Source organism: Vanellus vanellus (genome assembly GCF_965231255.1).
Source record: "Vanellus vanellus genome assembly, chromosome: 4".
NCBI lineage: Eukaryota > Metazoa > Chordata > Aves > Charadriiformes > Charadriidae > Vanellus > Vanellus vanellus.
The window spans coordinates 61,780,905-61,800,093 of NC_138909.1; the positions used below are offsets into that span (position 1 = coordinate 61,780,905).

General features: G+C 40.3%; 1 protein-coding gene across 2 annotated transcripts in view; it reads left to right on the forward strand.

The window, feature by feature from the left end:
* Positions 1–350: 350 nt before the first annotated feature.
* Positions 351–19,189, forward strand: part of SLIT2 (slit guidance ligand 2) — a gene marked incomplete at its 5' end in the record, with an annotated part of 271,246 nt that continues 252,407 nt past the window's right edge. For both annotated transcript variants that reach the window (XM_082482340.1, XM_082482341.1), the window contains 3 exons: positions 351–526; positions 2,334–2,405; positions 3,594–3,665. In XM_082482340.1, the coding sequence (XP_082338466.1) occupies positions 351–526; positions 2,334–2,405; positions 3,594–3,665 (320 nt within the window). The remainder of the gene's footprint in view (positions 527–2,333; positions 2,406–3,593; positions 3,666–19,189) is intronic.

Sequence of the window (19,189 nt, forward strand, 5' to 3'; positions counted from 1 at the left end):
GACTCCGCCGTACCTTCAGCCCGTGGGTTTGCTTCGCCTTCGCAGGGAGCGTGTGAAGACGAGACCCGAGTGCCGCCTCTCCCCGCCACCCGACGGGCTAGCGAGGGAGGGCCCGCGCCCGGCCCCCCCCCTTCCCAGCGAAGTTGCCTTCAGCCGCGGATCGGTGCCATCCACCTCACTTTGCCGGGGTTGTTCGCTCGGCGGAGCTTTGGCGAGGAAGGACTTGGCTTATCTCCGCACCCCGAAAGTTGCCCGAGCGCTCCCCGCGGCGAGGAGGAGGGCGGCGCGCCCCGCGCCTCCCTCCCCGGGGCCGAGGCCGGCGGGCCCCGGCCGGGCGGCGGCGGGCGGTGATGATGTGCGGCTGGGGGAAGCTCACCCTGTCCCTGGGGCTGCTGCTGGCGATGGCGGGCGAGGTGGCGCCGCAGCCCTGCCCGGCGCAGTGCTCCTGCTCGGGGAGCACCGTGGACTGTCACGGGCTGGCGCTGCGCGGCGTCCCGAGGAACATCCCCCGCAACACCGAGAGGCTGTAAGTAACCCGGCCGGGGAGGCGGCCGGCGCCCCCCGGCCCGACAGAGGTGGCCCCCGGAGCCGGCTCGGTTTGGGGGTCCCGACGCCCTTAGGGGTGGTGTGTGTGTGGGGGGTGTCCGTTCCCTTCCCTTGCTGCATGCCCGGTGCATGGCGATGCGCGGAGACACGGGAGAGGTGGACGCTGCTCCCACCCCGCTGCCTTTCATCCCGGCAAAGCCGCGGTGAGGAGCGCGGTTCCCGCCGCGGGGAGCGGGGGCGGCGGCGGAGCGGGCACCACCCCGGCCCGGGAGGCGCCCCGAGGCGGCGGCGGAGCGGCCTCTCCCCCCCTTCTCCCACCCCCTCGCCGGCGCCCATTTCTCGGCAAAGTTCGCTATTGCGGCTTTCTCTCCCCGAGGCGCTGGCGAAGAGCCGGGCCGCGGGCGCGGGAAGGCCCCGGGGCGGGCGGCGGAGCTCCGCGGGGGCGCAGCGCTGGTTCCCGCCCCGCGGCGGAGCTGCAGCCCCGGCGGGGCTCTGCCCCGGCACAGGCGGGCGGCTGCCTTTGGGCCAGGGCGCGCTGGGGTGTTCCAGCCTCTTTCCCCTCTCACACGGCACCAAATTGTGCCCTAACAGTCACTCCCCCCTCCTCGCCCCCATCGGCTTTTTGGGACCGTTCCTGCGCCCTGCAGCTAGGGTATTTTATAGCCTTTATAGAAGGCAAGCGTGTGGTCGGTTATCTATCGTATCAGGCTGCCTTTCAGGAAGGTCTAAGGAGTGGAAGAGGTGAGCACGTTGTTTGTTGCCTTCCAAGTCATTTAAATGTTGGCATACACACGTCCCGAGTGATGAATTTCACTCAGAGTATTGGGGACACTGATTTCCGCTCAGACTTGTGCGGTTTCTGTACAGTGGTGTTTTAGCCACACGTGGTATAAACACCCTTCCCAAAAAATAGTGATATTTTTTTTTTTTTTCCCCCTAAATACGCTGGGAATGAGCTCTAATTGTTAGAGTAGTTTCCATGTAATACCACTTCCTTATGGCTTACCCCAGGAATTGTGAAGTCTGGGTTTATTTGTAGTGATTGGAATTGAGGGAAGTTTATATATTGACCCCAAAATGTTATGAAAATGGGCATAAACTCCAGCAGAGAAAGAAGTGCTGAAGTATGAACAGAAATGTTAGGGCCTAAATGCAGTTTTCCATTGCTTTTGAACTCGCTTTGCGTTCTGCAGCCAGTATAGCTTCCTGTGCAGCAAGTGAAGAGTTTAGTTTTCATAAAATCGCATTTCCCATCACTTACCCTCCAACAGTCTCACGCTTGTTTGAAAGCTAATGTTTGCTATAGGAAGTTAAGCCCTATTCTACCTTTGTGGCAATACTATGAAAGCTGGCGGTTGCTTAAAAATGTAGGAAATTGTCTTGATTTGTCACTTACTTAGTTTTTGTAACTATCAGTCAAACAAATACTATAGTGTATATATTTATACAGTAGCTTTAGTGGTTTTCTAAATGAAGTTATAACTATGTTCAGACAGGTTTTGATTCTTCTGTATTGTTAAAGATAAATGTAAACTCTATAACGGCAGGCAGAACCGACTTTGTAAGGGTCTCTTATTACAAAGTTTGAAACTACCACTTTCAAGATAAACCTTCATTCAGTCACTTGGAAATCAGGAACTCGCACAGTGTTAGTTGTAGGAATGGTTCATTGAGTTCATTTACAGCTCCTAATTTCTGGTAATGCTCGCTCTGCCCATGAAAACAAAACAATTTAAAAATAACTTTTGAATGTTTTAATTTTGCTGCTTATAAATTATTCTTCTTAGGGATCTTAATGGAAATAACATCACAAGAATCACCAAGACTGACTTTGCTGGTCTAAGGCACCTTCGAGTTCTGTAAGTTTTCTTTTTCTGTCACTAATATCTTTTAGGACTGATGCTACCAAAGTAGTTATCTTTCAGTTTATAAATTGGATGAGTTATCACTTTTTTAAATATTGTGCTACTGCATCTGAATTGGCAGCCCCTCCCCCATGTATTAGACACTGATATGAATAAGTTAGCAATTGCCTTAAATATCATTTGTTTAAATTTTTTTTAATCTCTCCTTAAGGTTGTGGAACTCGAGGATTTAATTTGGCATGTATCTTACAAGTTAGAGTTGTTAAAACTGGTTAAATAACTGTTGGAGTGACTTCAGTTTAAAGTTAGCAAGTTTACAGTTCACACTGAAAATGGGTACACTTAACCTGGGAGAATACATTAAGAAAAAAAAGTTATTCCTTTACTCAATTTAAAAGCAAGTCCCAGGTGATGTTTACTGCTTTTCTACAGTTTCTGGACAAAAAGAAAACAGTTTAACAGTTAATTTGAGGAAAAAATGATTTTGTTGGGTGGTTTTTTTTTTTTGTAAATGCTTTTGTTTCAAGCATTATGAAGCTTTTGAAGTTCTGTGGTGTTTTGGTTTTTGGTGGGGAAAATCTGATTAATACCAAGTTTAAAATACTGTGGAATTTACAGAGCTTATTTGTTAAGGCTATTCAATTTGAGCAAGCGGTTGTATAAAATCCTTTTCTGTTTCTCTCTGAAACAGAATATTGTGTAGTAATTTTATTTTTTTTACAAATCAAAACTACTGTTACAGTTACAATCTCTGTGCAGTCATTCACTGATGTTTTTTTCCCCAACACTATAGTTCAGTATTTTTGTTTTGTTATTCTCATGTGAGACTAATACGCCTTCATACTGTTCAACTGGAGTCTTATAACTTGCAGAAGAGCAATGATGCATGTGCGTGTATACACACAGCATGTATGCACATGTGTAACTTTTTAACTTGGGACTCTTAAAGTAGATGGGAAAATGTAATATCTATTCTTATTTCTTTTAATGAGAACTTTTTCCCCTTTTGGGTATATGAGCCCATGTAAAATATTGATGACACGGGTCCGGAAGGTTAAAGTGGATGTCACTCTAGTAAACTATTGTATTAATGAGTATGTGGTTGCCTTTAAATGACTACTGTTAATGCAACAAGTTATCTTGGAGCTATTAAAACTTATATATAAAATTTCTATATTTCAGTCAGCTCATGGAGAACAAGATTAGTACTATCGAGAGAGGAGCATTCCAGGACTTAAAAGAACTGGAGAGGCTGTAAGTATTTTTAATTCTAAATGCATGAGAATTTTTTTTTTGTCAGATCAGTTGTGTGTTAAAGTACTCAGGCCTCTGATTTATTTTTTTTAATTATTTTTTCAAACTTGGGACATCTTTCCTTATTGAGACACAAGAGAAGTCAGAAATTCTCAAGCAGTATGTATGGGACTTGGGTGGGGGGGGTAGTCATGAGTAGTTGAGATTTGAAGTGTAAACTGCAATTGTTTTATAGAAAATAGCTTGAATACTATCAAATATTTTCCCTTGAATACACCATGACTTTCACAAATATGAATACACCTAAAAATGCCTATTCTCTGAGTTAGTGTTAGATGTTAGTCTTGGAGTTGTTGGATGTGTTATACAATGTCTTACTGGAAGTAATTGCTAGTTATAAAGTGTTGTCTTGTTACATAGTATGAAAGCAGCAATTGAATTGTACTCCAGTTTTTATATGATTAAAGCTTTTACAAAGAGTCAGAAAATATGAACTGTTGGCTTTCAAAAATTAATTGCATTTGGACTTTAAAAAAAGATTGAGTACTGCGAGGAGAGGATGGAGTGGGGAGGAGAGGATCTTGTCTGGTGAAGTTGAAAGTGCAAACACCTGCTTGGTTGCAGTAGGACATAGAAAATGAGTAATTCTGAAGCTGGTTTAGCTTTGTATAAAAGTTGCTTAATTTTCAGTATGTGCCGCCTTATTTTGTTGCATTTCTGCAAATGGAAATATTTTTTAAAATGTGTTGCATAGCTTGGGACATCTGACTTGTTAAAGGCAAGATGCTGATTGTTGGATATAGTTTCAATTTGGAGCTAGGAAAGCCTAAGAACGCCACTTAATGTATGTTCACGTTGAACTTGAGTATTGTCTTCGTTACCAGGCATCTTAGTTGCTGCATTTGCATTATGTCACGTTTTCTTTAGGCATGCCTCTGAGGTCTTGTTTAGTTTTTCATTTGCTGCTGCTTTAACTTCATAAAAGTATTTCTACTTTACTCCACTGAAAAGCAGCATTGGCCTAAACATTCTGTTTGTCTTACAGTTGTGCTCTGTATCCACAGCTGCTGTGCGTTTAAAACAAAAATCCCACAAACCATTATGGTTTGGTTGGTCATACAGGCAAAGCTATTCAAGTAACCAGCAGTGTAATTATGATATTATTGTAACAGTTGTGATATCATGTACTTGAGAGAATTACCTCATTTTTTTCAAATAAATCAAAGTAACTTTTTGACCTAAAAATTGGAAGTGTTATTATGTAGTGCAACCTTTTTTGAATAAATTTTAATGAGATTGCTCTTAGTCAGATTTTTTTGAGTCGTATTAAAACGCTTGTTGTAAAAAAAAAAAAAAAAAAAAAAAAAAAAAAAAGGCATTGCATAGTAAACGTTGTACAAAGTATGGGGATTTAGTACAGCTTCTCCTGCTGAGGGATATATTGGAATAATATATACACATTCCTAAATTTGGTTTATAGGGTCTAGCTAAAAAATTAAACAGCAGTGTAGTTCATATTGCAAAAGTAAGTACGTGTACATGAAACATTAATAAACATTAAAAGATCCATGCTTTCACTGTGAATGTGGTTTGACACTGAGATACCAAATACTTGCTAAGTTTTAAAATGGTATATAGTAAATTTTATTTCTTGATTATCTCAAAGCAAGATCCTGCTATGTGATTTTAGTAATGATATTTCAAAAGTTATTTTCACTTTGGTCATAATTCTGAGGCATTTAATGGTAAGATTTCTAAAGTATAGAATTGCAATACTAGGAAAAAAAAATGAACTTTAGCTAAAACTTGTCTGATGTGTTCGCATTTTGCCATTGCATTTTATGTTTTTTCTTTTTCTTTGGTTTTCTCTTGATAAATCTGTAAAATCTTTGGAAAACAACAGGTAATTTCCACTTACATAAGATAGTAGTTCTGAAGAGAAATTCTGATAACTGTGGCTGCTTTTGTAGGTTATTTTTTGTTCACCCTTCAGCAGACAAACTATGATATTTGAAAATGTAGTTGTTTAGACCTACAAAGTTAGATTCTGTTTTGTCTTCAGAATTATTTTGCATGTGCTCCAGTACTTGTCAGTTACTTTAATTTGCTGGAATTCAGTCAGTGTTAGGTGTGTGGGTGACTTTGTAATTTGAATATATATGCAGGATGTCTTTAAACCGCCCCAGCTGTTGGCTAAGAGCAAATATTTCATATTTGTGAGGAAAAGCTGAGAAAATTCCTCTTGTTTACAACTGCCAAGTCCATCTGATGAAGGCGCATTGTTATCTGACAGCCAATTCATCTCCTTGGGATTCTGAAATTCAAAACGATTTCTCAGGGAACTTGTGGATACTTCCTTCAAGTGTTTTCTTTTATGCATTAAATAGCAAGCACTTTAAAGCTTTTTAGGGTTTTTTCAGTGTGTAAGTGTAGGATGTCACATTTCCACTGTAAGTGTAATGTGCCAAGCTACTGTCAAAGAATACCTGATGCAGTCCTTTTAGCGTGCTGATGAGTAAACCTTACTTAAATGAAGTAAAATGAACTCAGTTTTGTTTATAAGGTTGTTTACATGTAATATTTCTTATGTTGGAATATCTCGTGCTAGTGCATACAGGCTGAATTTTAAAATGTTTCCTGTAGTTCAGTACTCTCTTTAATGTGAAGAACAGACTTTCACAGTAGTTTCCCTTTGGGGAAAAAAAAATATAGATCCATCTCTCTAGGTGAAGTGGTGTTTTGGGGTTTTTTGTTTTTGAACTGGAATTTCAGTTACAAAAATAATTTTCTTTTTAGACGAGTTACTCCGATTTCCAAGGAACTGTTTGGTTGATCAGTGAGTTACTTGTGAATACTCATTTGTAGCTCTGATCATGCAAAATGCTGAATATCCTCAGCTCCCTCTAAGGGAAGTGAAGACCTGAAGCACTTTGCAAAATTAATCTGAGAGAAGAAACTTTCTACCTTCTCTTCAGAAGAGACCTACTTAAAGTATGATTTAATTAAATCTATGTATACCTCTCTCAGGTGGATAGAAGTGTTTCTCCTATAGTTCAGTTAAGCAACAGCAAATCTCTGGTACAGTAGATAGATGTAGTAGTATGTACCCAAAGCTATTTAGGCCTAATATGCTCCGTAACAGGAATTTGTGTCACACCAGTGTAATTGTAGAAGTGCAGTGGAAACCAAAACCACCACAAATACTGCTGTAACAAGTGATTGTTACTGCAGCAGCCCTGCTGAAGATGTTCAGTTAGCAGTAAGTGGTTGTATAGTAGTGTCTACTACGAAAGAACTGAGGGGGGGGGAACAAGATGGAAACTAGCAACTCGATCAGATAAGTTTTAGGTTTATGGAAACTTTAATTGCTGGAGAGACTCTGGTGAAGCTGAAGGTGATTTTGCTTTAAGTCTTTTAGCTGGATATTTCTTTGAAAAGTCTTTGGTCAAGTAAATGGGTGTACACTGCAGTGTTCACTTAGTTATAATCTCCAGCAGTCTTGGCTGAAGGCCAAGTTCTTAAGGGGGTACTAACTCTGGTCCAAACCAATTTGGTACAACACTGCCTGAGCTGGTGAGTCTGCCACGAACATGGCTTTCTTCACAGCCTGTGTCGTGGATGGCTGAATCATGTGCTCTGTGTTGTGTAGATGCTGTGTCTCCTGAAACAACCCTCTCTGAAAGTCAGTCCATACAGCCCATTTTTCAATTAGTGGGACAGCTTGTACCTTTGTGTACATCCTGAAGCAGTGTCAAAAACTCTTGGATTAATTATTATCTTGGCTTTCCTGTATTTAACATCTGCGAGACTTTCTATATTAGTGAGTAACCTGTATCATCATACATGCCCATATTCCTATGAGTAGGGCCTCTAAAGAATATATGGCCATTCAGTACATGGCAGGTCCCATAAATAAAGGACTTGGATGTGACCCGTTAATGATGTCTGAACCTCTCTTACATAGACCCCAGTAATGTGTCGGTCGGTTTCAGTATGCTTCCTGGCTGGAAGGCATGAAGGGTCAAAGTATGGAGAATTTCCACATTTAAGAATTTCCAGAGACCACTGCTTATTATGGGAGACAAAACCTTTTGAAATGTGAGATTAAACGCTTGTTTCTTCTTTCTCTGTAAACTGTTGTCTTGGGTGTGATGTTTATAATAGTGTGAAATAGTCTTTTAAGAAAACAAGATGGAGGTAAACTGATAATCTCCACTTTCTGAAAACTAACACTATGACTAGACATAGCTTTAAAAATGACTTTAAGAGTGTAGTCAGTTGTTATCCCCAAGACCACCTTTTTCTGTGGTGTTGCAGCTACGGCTCAAAGTATCCCAGTGTATTTACAAGCTATTGTCATCTGGAGAGATGTATAAAATTTGCTTGAAGACAGCTGCTATAGACTGTTGAATTTGATCTATTATAAGCTGCTGAAGTCTAATATTTCCTTATAGTTCTTTGTACTCCAGAAATACAATGCAGTCAGGTTTTGAGGGCTAAATATACTCTTTGCTTGTTTATGTAGCAGACCAGTTACCTTTTCATTTAGGAATAAATGTTTTTTGGCTGATCGGACCATTGTTTTTAGTCATAATTTTTCTATGTCTGATAGTTGAGATGCCAGCTGTGATCATTCTGAGACTACGCTAAACATCAAAAAAAAATGTCAGAATAGGAAAGAGGTTACAGCAATCGGTTGAAAACTACCCACATTTTTCTTCCTGTATTTGTGAATAATCCATTGAGGCAGCAGTATGCCCCTAAAATGCTAATTTGGAGTCTGATTCTGCAGACATTTACCACGTGAATAACTTGGTTTGCATGAGTAGTCCCACTGATTGCTCTTGTGAGAAAGGTTACTTGTGTGGCCTAGAAAGTTTCCAGGCCAAGCCCCTACACTTTTTGATACTTGAATTAATAGAATTTATTTCTAAAATGTCCATTTGTTATCTTAGTAGCTCTAAAGAGCTATCTGGGTAGACTTAACAAATAACCAAAAAAAAACCCCGAACAAACCCCAAACCCCATCAACCCCACTTCTGCTGAAAACTAACGTGCAGGTTAAATCTTATTCTTGCGGGCTCTAGAACAACTGCAACTTGTGAGTGAATATCTGAGCTAAATATTTACCCCCCATCTTGCAAAAAACACCCCCCACCCCCGCCCCCCCCTTCCAAGCTACATGGTGCGAGTTAACTGAAATATGAGTTAAAGAAAAGAATGCTGTAAGGGTTGAACTTCAAGTTGGTACTTGAAATAGCTTTTAAACTGAAAGCTATTTATGTTGTATTTTCATGCTTCTTACAATGTATCACTGAATGATGGAGAAAGAAGTATTTCAAGAATTAAATGTTTTGTTGCAGCTCATACATTTTTCCAATGTATTTCCAGTTTTTCAATACTACTTGGTTTTGTTTTCTGGATAGAAGTCTGTATATGAAACTGCTGTGTTTGCAGCTTCTGCAGCGAGGGCTTAATCTTAACCTCAATACATAGGAGTCAGTCTTGTCAACACTATTAAATGGGATTCAGGATAAAAAAGTGGTTTTAGCTGTATTTCACATATGACATGGTTAGAGTTATCTGTTTGGGCTTTAATCTAGTCTGATAAATGTGATAAACTATTAGGCTGTATTAGCAGGTTTTGAAATTACAAAACCAAAAATCACTTATGCGTTACCGTGATCTCTGAATATACGGTGTTTTACAGAGCATCTCATCTTACAAAGGCGTGCGTAGCAGGGTAGACTAAGAAATGAAATGTTCAAGCTAGGATAAAAACAAATACAGCTTGTCTTGGGCAATACTGCCTGCCAGGCCGTGGCAATTATCAAGGGAATTAGCAGCTGTTTCAAAATAGACTAGTTAAACTAGTACTGCCTTTTTTTTGTCTAGTGTAGGAAAGGGCCACTCCATATTATGTATATGTTCTTTTTTTGGATGCAGACTTTCTGTATCACTGTTGGGATAAAACCTGCTTTCCAGAGATTAAAATAAACCTATGAGCTAACTTTCTATTACGTATTGAGCGTGCCATGAGACTGCAGTTTTAGTCCAATTGTTTGACTAGCTCTATCCATAAAATGTAAATTCCAAGTAGGAAAATAGTAACTCTTTAAAAGAGGAATAGCAGGATTTTCTATGATTCTTTAAATGTGAGCTGCATCAGTAAATTAATCCCAGAATAATTAGTTTTGATCTGAACTCTTCCTTTCTGGGTTTTGAATCTCTGATAGGATATAGCCCTTTCAGTTGCAGAAAAGAAGTGTTAAACCCCCCAGATTTCACTTCTACTGAGCTACATGATCAAAGTTGAGGAGGAGGGACTTCTGGAAAAAATGCCAGATGTTGCAAAACTACATCATAAAAACAGACGGTTTCAACTGAAATGAAATCTGATTTTTTTTTTTCCAATTTACAGAGGTTTAGATGTGAAGTTTAAAGGCTAATGTGGAATATTAGGACCCCTGATGAAAAAATGCAATGTTAGCAGTGGAGTCACCACTACTGTTCCAGGAATCATTTGTATCACTGTCATAGCTAAAAGAACAGCCAATAAATGAATGATATTTCATCTTATTGTGCTTGACTATATGTAGTCTCAATGGAAGCATCTTTTTTTTTTTTTTTTTTTGGTCAGTTGGACCTTGTATTGTATAGTATGGAAGTTGTACTGAGCTCTTAGAATGAGTTCTTAGCTCTTTAGCTAGAAGTTAGTCTCCAATTTCTTTTCTCAATCAATCCTGGTCTTTATTTTGGTGTGCAAGTTCATTACTGAAGCTTGAGAATTAATTTTTTTTTAGTTGGTGTGTTCTAAACAGTTTGACTACTGCAGCCAGGAAGGTCTAGGTTGGACTGCCTCCAACCTGAGGTGCTAATGCATGTGCTTGTTTTTTAAGGCTGCCTGATGTTTTGATTTTTGCCCCCTTAAAGCGTTGATACTTAATCATCTGTCTGGCTTCAGTCTGAATATATGAGCATTTGAAGGGTTAATACCTTCACATATGCGCAATAGGTAGCGGAAGAATAATGAGCTCAGGTAGAGAATACGTTTTTGAACAACCCTGAAGGGGGTGAACAGTTATTCCTTGTTAATCACGGATGTGAAAAATCCTTCTCTTGGCTAATCCTACATAGTTAAGGGCAGTGCATAGTGCATTCCTCATCTTAAAACAAGGAGACCACAAAGCCTGCGGTGCTAATCACTTACTAAAGGAATGCGAGACTATCTTACATGAACTGTACCAGGGCACCTGTATTTCTAGTTTAAAGATAGTAATAAAAATTACTGGAGTAATTACTTTGTATTAGCAGACTTTTGTCGAAGCAACTTCAAAAATATTATCTATAAAAATTTCTGATGAATCAGAAATAGACAAAAGCAGTCTTTGAAGACAGTATTTAAAAAGACGCAGTGGTCTCATAGCATTTTAAAAATCATCTTGTATTGCTGTATTTTGATTGCAGAATATGTTTGATAAAACTAAGTTCAAGAGCAGTATTGTCTTAAGACTTGTAAATGCTCGCAATTATTTTTACTATATTTTATTCATCTGAGTGTCTTTTCTCATGGGACTCCTTTTATAGGTCTAGAAGTCAAATTGCAGTGAGAAGTCCTGTTTGCTCTTTGCAGACCTTTTTACAAATTCCAGGGCAGGAAGGCTGTTTATTTTTCCCACATCTGTTTTGTGCTCATCCTTTGTGACATTGTTTGCTGGATGCTCGTCTTTCTTGCTTCCTCTGAAATGGGTAATTTGCACTGTTGCAGAATGTTGAAACCAAATCTGATTCTACAGAACTGTTGTGTCAATGTTTTTGTCTCAAATAGTGTTCAGAATCTATTTTATATTGATGCTATAGAGCATTGATATTAAACTAAAAGCTATATATTTTAGTTGTACTCTTTAAAAGTCATATCTATCTGTTGCAGACCCAGTTCAATATTAAAAACCCCCGAGATGTAATGTTAGATGGCCACAGTTAAAAACTGAGTTGTCATAGCACATTACATTTTAATATAGCATATTTCAGACAGCATCTAACATGCTCTTTATTTTAACTGCAGAAGCCATGGTTCTGTCTGGAATTTTACAGTTAAACTCCAAAATGTATGAGGGATCTGCCACTTCAGTGATCCGTACTGTTATATTACCTTATTTACGCTGAAGACTCTGGTTGAAACTTCATCAGAAGAAATGTTTTATTTTCCTTCATAATATGCAGTGCATTGTGCTGGCTTGTCTTTAATAATAGTCTAGATGATAATCAAATACAAGGTGGCAAAGTCTCCCTTAATTTTTTTTTTTAAGACACACCAGCCTTTCTGACTTTAGTTTGGCAGGGTGCCTGTACAGGTGCTACAGAAGAACACTTGAATGAAGACTTACTGTGGTAACTTGGTGCAATTACAAGCCTATCTAGACTATTGGCAGGCCCTTCTTGCCTTTCTAAACAATCTGCCAAAACTCTAGCTAAATTCCATCTAATAGGTCAACTTCCCCTCCCCTCTTTCCTTGCCTGTGTGTTTGTTTTTTTTTTTTTTTTTCTTGGAAGTAATCCCAAGTGTTGTTGAAGATCATCCTTGCTTCATCTGATACTTGATCCTATATTACTTTATGGAGGTTTTATAACTTCTGTTTCCTTCTTTGTGGTATACTTTATAGAATAAAATCCAATGAATTAGCCTCACAGGATTGTAGAGGTTTAAAGGAGCCTCTGTAGATTGTCTAGTCCCACGCCACTGATTAACGCAAGGTCGATCAGAGCAGGTGGCTGAGGGCTGTTTCCAGTTGGGTTTTGAATGTCTTCAATGATGGAGAATCTACAGCCTCTCTAGGCAACCTATTCCAGTGTTTGACCACCCTCACAGTGAAAGATATTTCTTATGTTTAAATATAATTTCCCGTCTTTTGTTTTGTGCCTGTTGCCTCTTGTCCTTTCACTGTGCACCCCTGAGAAGAGTCTGGCTCAGTTGGGGAGGAAGTGTGTCACTTATTTATATAAATGATGTATTTATACGCGTTGAGATCCCTCTGAGCCTTTTCCTCCCTGGGCCAAATGGTCCCAGCTCTCAGCCTCTTGTGCTGTGACAGGTGCTTCAATTTGTCTGCTTAATCGTAGAATCACAATTGTCTAGGTTGGAAGGGACAGTTAAGATTGTCAAGTCCAACCATCAACCTAACACTGCTGAAACCACGACTAAACCCTAAGCACTATGCCTACCCGTCTTTTAAATGTCTCCAGGGATGGTGCCTCCACCACTTCCCTGGGCAGCCTGTTCCAATGTTTGATAACCCTTTCTGACAACCCTTTTTCATGATATCCAATCCAAACCTCCCTTGGTGTAACTTGAGGCCACTTCCTCTTGTCCTAAATCATCTTCACGGCCCTTTTCTGGACTTGCTCCAGTATGTCCATGTCTATTGTAGTGGGGAGTCCAGCACTGGGCACAGCTCTCTAGATGTCTCCCCAGTGCTGAGTAGAGGGGAAGGATCACCTGCCTTGACCTGCTGGCAAAACTCTTCCTAATACAGCCCAGAATGCTGTTAGCCTTTGCTGCAAGGGCACATTGCTGACTCCAGTTTAGTTTCTTGTTCACCAGGACCCCAGGTAAACTCTGTAAAGCTGGTTTCCAACTGATTGTTCTCCAGCATGTGCTGGTGCATGGGGTTGTTCCTCCCCAAGTGCAGGACTCTGGATCTCCTTTTTGTCGAGCTTCATGAGGTTCCTTTTTGACCAACTTTGCAGCCTGTTCGGGTTCTGCTGACAGGTGCACACACCTTGTGCATCAGTCATTCGTTCCAGTTTTGTCATCTACAAACATGCTGAGAGTGCTCTGTCCTGTCTTCCAGGTTGTGGATGAAGATGTTGAACAGTATTGGCTCCAGTACTGACTTCTGTGGTACACCAATAGTGACTGTTCTCCAGCTGGACTTTGTGCCATTGATCTTGAATCTTTTGATCTTTCCATACTTTGAACTTGGCACTTCAGACAGTTTTCAGTCCACCTCACCATCTGCTTTTTGTAGCCTGTACTTCATCAGTTTGTCTGTGAGGACAACTGTTATGAGAGGCAGTGTCAGAAGCTTTACTGAAATCAAGATAAACAACATCCACTGCCTTTCCCTCATCTGCCAAGTTTTTAGGAGCTTATCAGGCTGGTCAGGCATGATTTTCCCAGTTGTGAATCCATGCTGACTACTCCCAGTCATCATCTTGTCCTTACTGTGTATAGAAATAGCTTCTGTTTTGCTTTATCACCTTCCCAGGTACTGAGATGAGGCTGCCTCTAGTTTCCTGGCTTTTGCTTTGTTTTTCACATTTTTTTACATGCCATAGGCAGAATTAATAAGAGTAATGACCAGCTATTTATAGAGATAGCGTTTCTGTTGAAACAGTAAGGAATACAGAAGCTTCCAGAAAACAACAGCCTTGGTTTCTCTGTTTTCTTCTTAGCAAAAAAAAAAAAAGCCAAACCTGCAGTAAACAGAAAGCTTGTCCTAGTTCTGCTCGTATTGGAAAACCTTTTGAAAAAAGCAAATTGAGTATAGACTCCTTATTCTTTGTGTGAAATAGTATTCTGCATAATGTATGGAGAATTGATCAGGGTAGCGGAGGAATGGTAATTTTGGACCTGCCATCAATCCTGTGTGAGAAGAAAGTGAAGGACAAAAACATGTTAGGGTTCAAGCAGTGTACACTAGTACAAGGTACTACTATAGCTTGTAAAGTAACTTTCACCACTTCCTACACAAGTAAGAAACTGAGTTTGCAGTAGTGTTCATCCTGCTTCCTTTCAGAGTTTTTTTTACTAAAACAAATATCTAATTGTTATCTGATATTAAATTGAAACTCACTTAAACATTTTTCTTAGCTAGTCACTATTTAGCGTGGAAAATGGAGTCCTGATTAAATGGCTCTTGACCTGGGGAAAACTTTGACTTAGGCATCCAAATGTTGTAAGATCAGCCTGGAACTTCTCAGATTCCAATTTTTATTCATGTGGTCAGTAAACTTGATATTGCTAGGTTTAATGAGATTATGAGTAGTTCAAGTAGAGATGAGAAGATCTTTGCAGGGAATTCTTAATGGAAAAACTGGCACAATCTTTTGCTTAGTTCTTGGGCCTTCTTCTCACTTGATGACATGTTCCTGTGAGTCACATTCACAGTCAGAAGTTGCCAGATGTGTTGAAGTTCAGTAGATTGTGGCTTTGGACATAGATGCACAGATGTTCTCTGCCTTTGGCAGATATAGCAACATGTTTTTTGTAGAAGAGTAATAAGGCTCGCTTTCCTTGCGGGCATAAGCCTAAGTCAAGCCCTATATAAAGTTCTCTCATGAGAAAATAGGCATCACTTACTCTGTTATTCTGATTCTGACCCTATAGATCTAGGGTCAGGTTTTTAGAACTTGATCGTTGAACCAGTCCATGGAGATGATTTGGTGCTGTGCAGTAGCTTTCTGTTTTAAGATATGTGGATAACTTTGTAGGTTGACTTTTGTATTTCCTGGGCTTGTAAAGCCTGAACTGATCTCGGACCTTCCCAGGAGATGCATATCCCTGTAACCTGTTGGAACTACTTGAGGAGCCTGGTGGGCTCTGTCATTTTGAGTAGGAAGTGCTGTTGCATGAACACTCAGCGGTTTGTTTACTAACGTGTCCTTTCATTTAAAATTGAGATTTAACGCAAAAATGTTTGTTTGCTTTTAAACTTTATGCATATTTTGCAAATCAGCTTCAGTGAAAAGATGTTATGTGGTATTTTTAAATGGGTGTGATTGCAAAGTCTTCTGCTGACAGGTGTGGATATGCTTCTTTGAAGAATACAATTTTGAAGCTATACAGTACTATGTGTTACTATATGCAGATAGTGTTTTTACTTCTCAGCTAAATCTGAAGGAAGATTGAAAAAATAACGACTTCTGCTATCATTAACTTTGTGTGAGTTGGAAGCTTTCTATCCTTCTTCCTGAAGCAATGGTAGTAGAATAAAATGCATCTGTGCCTTGTACTTAGAGTTTTGGAAGGCTCTCAGTCTCTACGTACCCAGTGGGATAGGCTGTTTCTAATTAAAGAGTACGGCTGACTTACAATGTACTTGGAACAGCTCTTAACTTCAATCATTTTTCAAGTTCTTTGAGGGCTTCTGTTATTTTAGGGGGCTGATGGCTAGAATTGCATCTACTTGAACTGAAATCCACTGGAAGACAACATGTGGGGGACAAAATAGCAGCCCTCCAGTACCTGTGAGGTGGCTATCATAGAATGGTTTAGGTTGGAAAGGACCCTGAAGATCATAGAGTTCCAACTCCCCTGCCATAGGCAGGGACACCTCCCACCAGACCAGGTTGCCCAAGGCCACGTCCAGCCTGGCCTTGAACACCTCCAGGGATGGGGCCTCAACAACCTCTCTGGGCAACCTGTTCCAGTGCCTTACCACCCTCAAAGTGAAAAATTTCTTCCTAGTGTTCAATCTGAACCTGCCCTCTTCCAGTTTAAAGCCATTCCCCCTCACCCTATCGCTACATGCCCTAGTAAAAAGTCCTTCCCCAGCTCTCCTCTAGGACCCCTTATGGTACTGGAAGGCCGCAATAAGTTCTCCCCGGAGCCTTCTCTTCTCCAAGCTGAACAGCCCCAACTCTTTCAGCCTCTCCTCATAGGGGAGGTGCTCCAGCCCTTGGATCATCCTTGTGTCTCTCCTCTGGACATGCTCCAGCAGGTCCATGTCCTTCTTCTGTTGGGGACTCCAGAGCTGGATGCAGTACTCCAGGTGGGGTCTCATGAGAGTGGAGTAGAGGGGCAGAATCACCTGCCTTGACTTGCTGGCCACACTTCTTTTGATGCAGCCCAGGATACAGTTGGCCCTCTGGGCTGCAATCGCACACTGCTGGCTCATGTTGAGCTTCTTGTCAGTTATCAAAATGCTCAAGCCAGGCTCGCTGATGTGGTGAGACAACAAGCATAAATTTAAATGAGAGGTTATGACTGGATATAAAGGCAAAAATTCTTCACTGTGAGGACAGTCAAACACTGGAACAACTTTGCTGTCCAGAGAGGGTGTGCACTCTCATATGGCTTCTCTGGTTGTATGTATTCAATTACAATGGGATCAGAAGCAAGTAATAGTTGAAGGTTGTAAGAAGTCTGGGAAACAAATACAGACCTGTTGGTGAATTATAGCAATTGCAGATGACTACATTGCAGACAGCGTAATTAATAGTTTGTTTTTTCTCCCATCCTCCCCATGCACGATTGATACTGGATCAGTGTTATTGTGGCATGAAAACTTGAGGGAGACATCAGAATGTATTGGTGGCATAGCCAGATTTCAGTGGGTTAGAATATGTGTCACTAGGAGTGTAATATGCTCTCCCTGCAGTTTACTCTAACTTTGTGATCCTCTGCATATCCTCTGGCTGCACGCAGAAGACAAGTAAAACCCAGATATGCACCCATTTCTGAAAAGCTAGCCTATTCTCCTGAACCAGTAACTCAAGCTTTTGCTTACCTTACTGTTGTCTGCTTCACGGTGTAACCTATTGCTTGTCTGTACCTACATTTTTTTTTTTTTTATCTGTGTTTGGGATTGAGATTCCTTAAAGAGTATTTTCACCTGCACATCTGTCAAAGATTTGCCTTCGTTGTCCTTAAATTGATCCTTCTGTATACTTCTTCCATCACTTCACTTTTCTAGTCTTTACTGTATTTAGAAGACTGAGCTTTGGGAGCTTTAAGCTGATGTGTTTAAAATACTTTGTGAACTTTTGCTGGTATGTGGACTTTGCTTGAATTCATCATGAAGAGCTCATTTACCTGTGCCAGTTTGTCAGTTTGCCCAATCTCTTCCTAAAGGTGCATTGAGTAACAGAAGAAAAAAATGATATATATTTTAATTGCAGCTGTGCCTCGGTTTGGTTAAATTGAAAGAATTCTATGATGTTGAATGCTCATCCATTTATTTCTGGCTACTACTAAGGGACTTTACAGTCCAAGGTATTGCAATGTTAGAGATTCTCCTGTACATTTTCTGTTGCTTACACCACTGACGCTTTATCTCTTCCGAGCTCTCTACCTTTGCTTGAGAAACGCAAATTTCTCTAGCTCAGTTGGGACACTGAACAGTAGCGGTATGGAATATCTCATCACTTTTTCTTCAGTGCTTCACCTTGAACTTCATGCCGTTTCTGGGAGAGCAGTTCAGTTGATGCAACTGAAATTTCTCTTCTCACGTTGTCCCAGGGGAAACACTGGCTGCTAGCTAGCTGTGGTGAGGTCTCTGCCAACACACATTGAAAGACAACGTGGTGGAATTTTTCTGGTTGTTTTTACTCTGCAGTAGCTGTAGTTCTTTGCAATCTGTAGTCGTGGATTCTGTGATTCATCTGTGCTTACCTCAGGTTTCAGCTCTGGGGGGAAAGGGGATCATGCCTGTCTCGCGCTTGTTCCACTGTCTGTATGTTCTGGGTAGATATTGCTATTTCAGACAAAATGAAACATGAAGTTACCTGAAAAAGTGGAAATATTGGAGAAGCATGTATATTAGTGAACCCTTTTAAAATAGGGATGGGTTTTCTGGACTCATTGTGTGTCTCTGTCTCAAAGATTCAAAACTCTACATAGTGACTGAAGCTGTTGTGTGCTGTGATACCAGTCTGCATGGTCCAGATTTGCCCTTCATCCTTTTTTAAAAAGAATGCTACAAATTCACATGTAAGTGAATGTGAAAAAGAACTGTCTATTATGGTCTTGAAAAATTCATTTCAATGAAGTCCAGTTCATAAAATCTCCTAGTAGAAAACTTAAGAACAGCAAATTGACCCCTTTGAAAGGATCTGTTGTAACTAGTGAGAGGAAAAGAGTAGCTGAAGCTTCTTCCTGAAGTATGATAAAGGACAGAGTTTCCCATTATTGCTTTAATGAAAATTAATGTTTGATATTCTTAGGTACAGGTGACAAGGAATGGTCAGATCTTCAGTAGGGAAAGCTTTGTTCTAAAAGAGACTCCAATGAATGGGATGAAGTTATTCAAAGCAGAAGTTACAAAATACAGGATTCATTAAAGATCAGTAATTTATTTCACTTGTGTATTCCCTCAGTTCACTTAGTCAAAGAACAAACGTTTTGATTTTGTGAAAGGCAAAGTAAAAATGTAGGTTGAAACGCTAATTCTAAGTGCCAAGCTCACTTAGTAGAAGCTGTGGAGTCACGAGGGTAGTACTATTCAATGTTAGATTAATTCATGAACTTGATTTATTGTCTAAACTTAGATTTTAAAGTCTGCATGTGCATCACTGTTAACAGTATACTCAATTGCCATGTGAACTACAGGTAATAAAAAAAAACCCTCCTAATCTAATGCATTAACTGCTTGTATAGAAAGTTATGTACTGGCATAAGTATTTTGCCTGTGAAGTATCCTTCTAAAGTGTGATGCTAATTGTGTCCCAAGACTGTTGCATTTAGTGCAAGGCAGCCTGCCTGAAGAACTTTATCATCAGCTAATATTATGTCATTATACTAC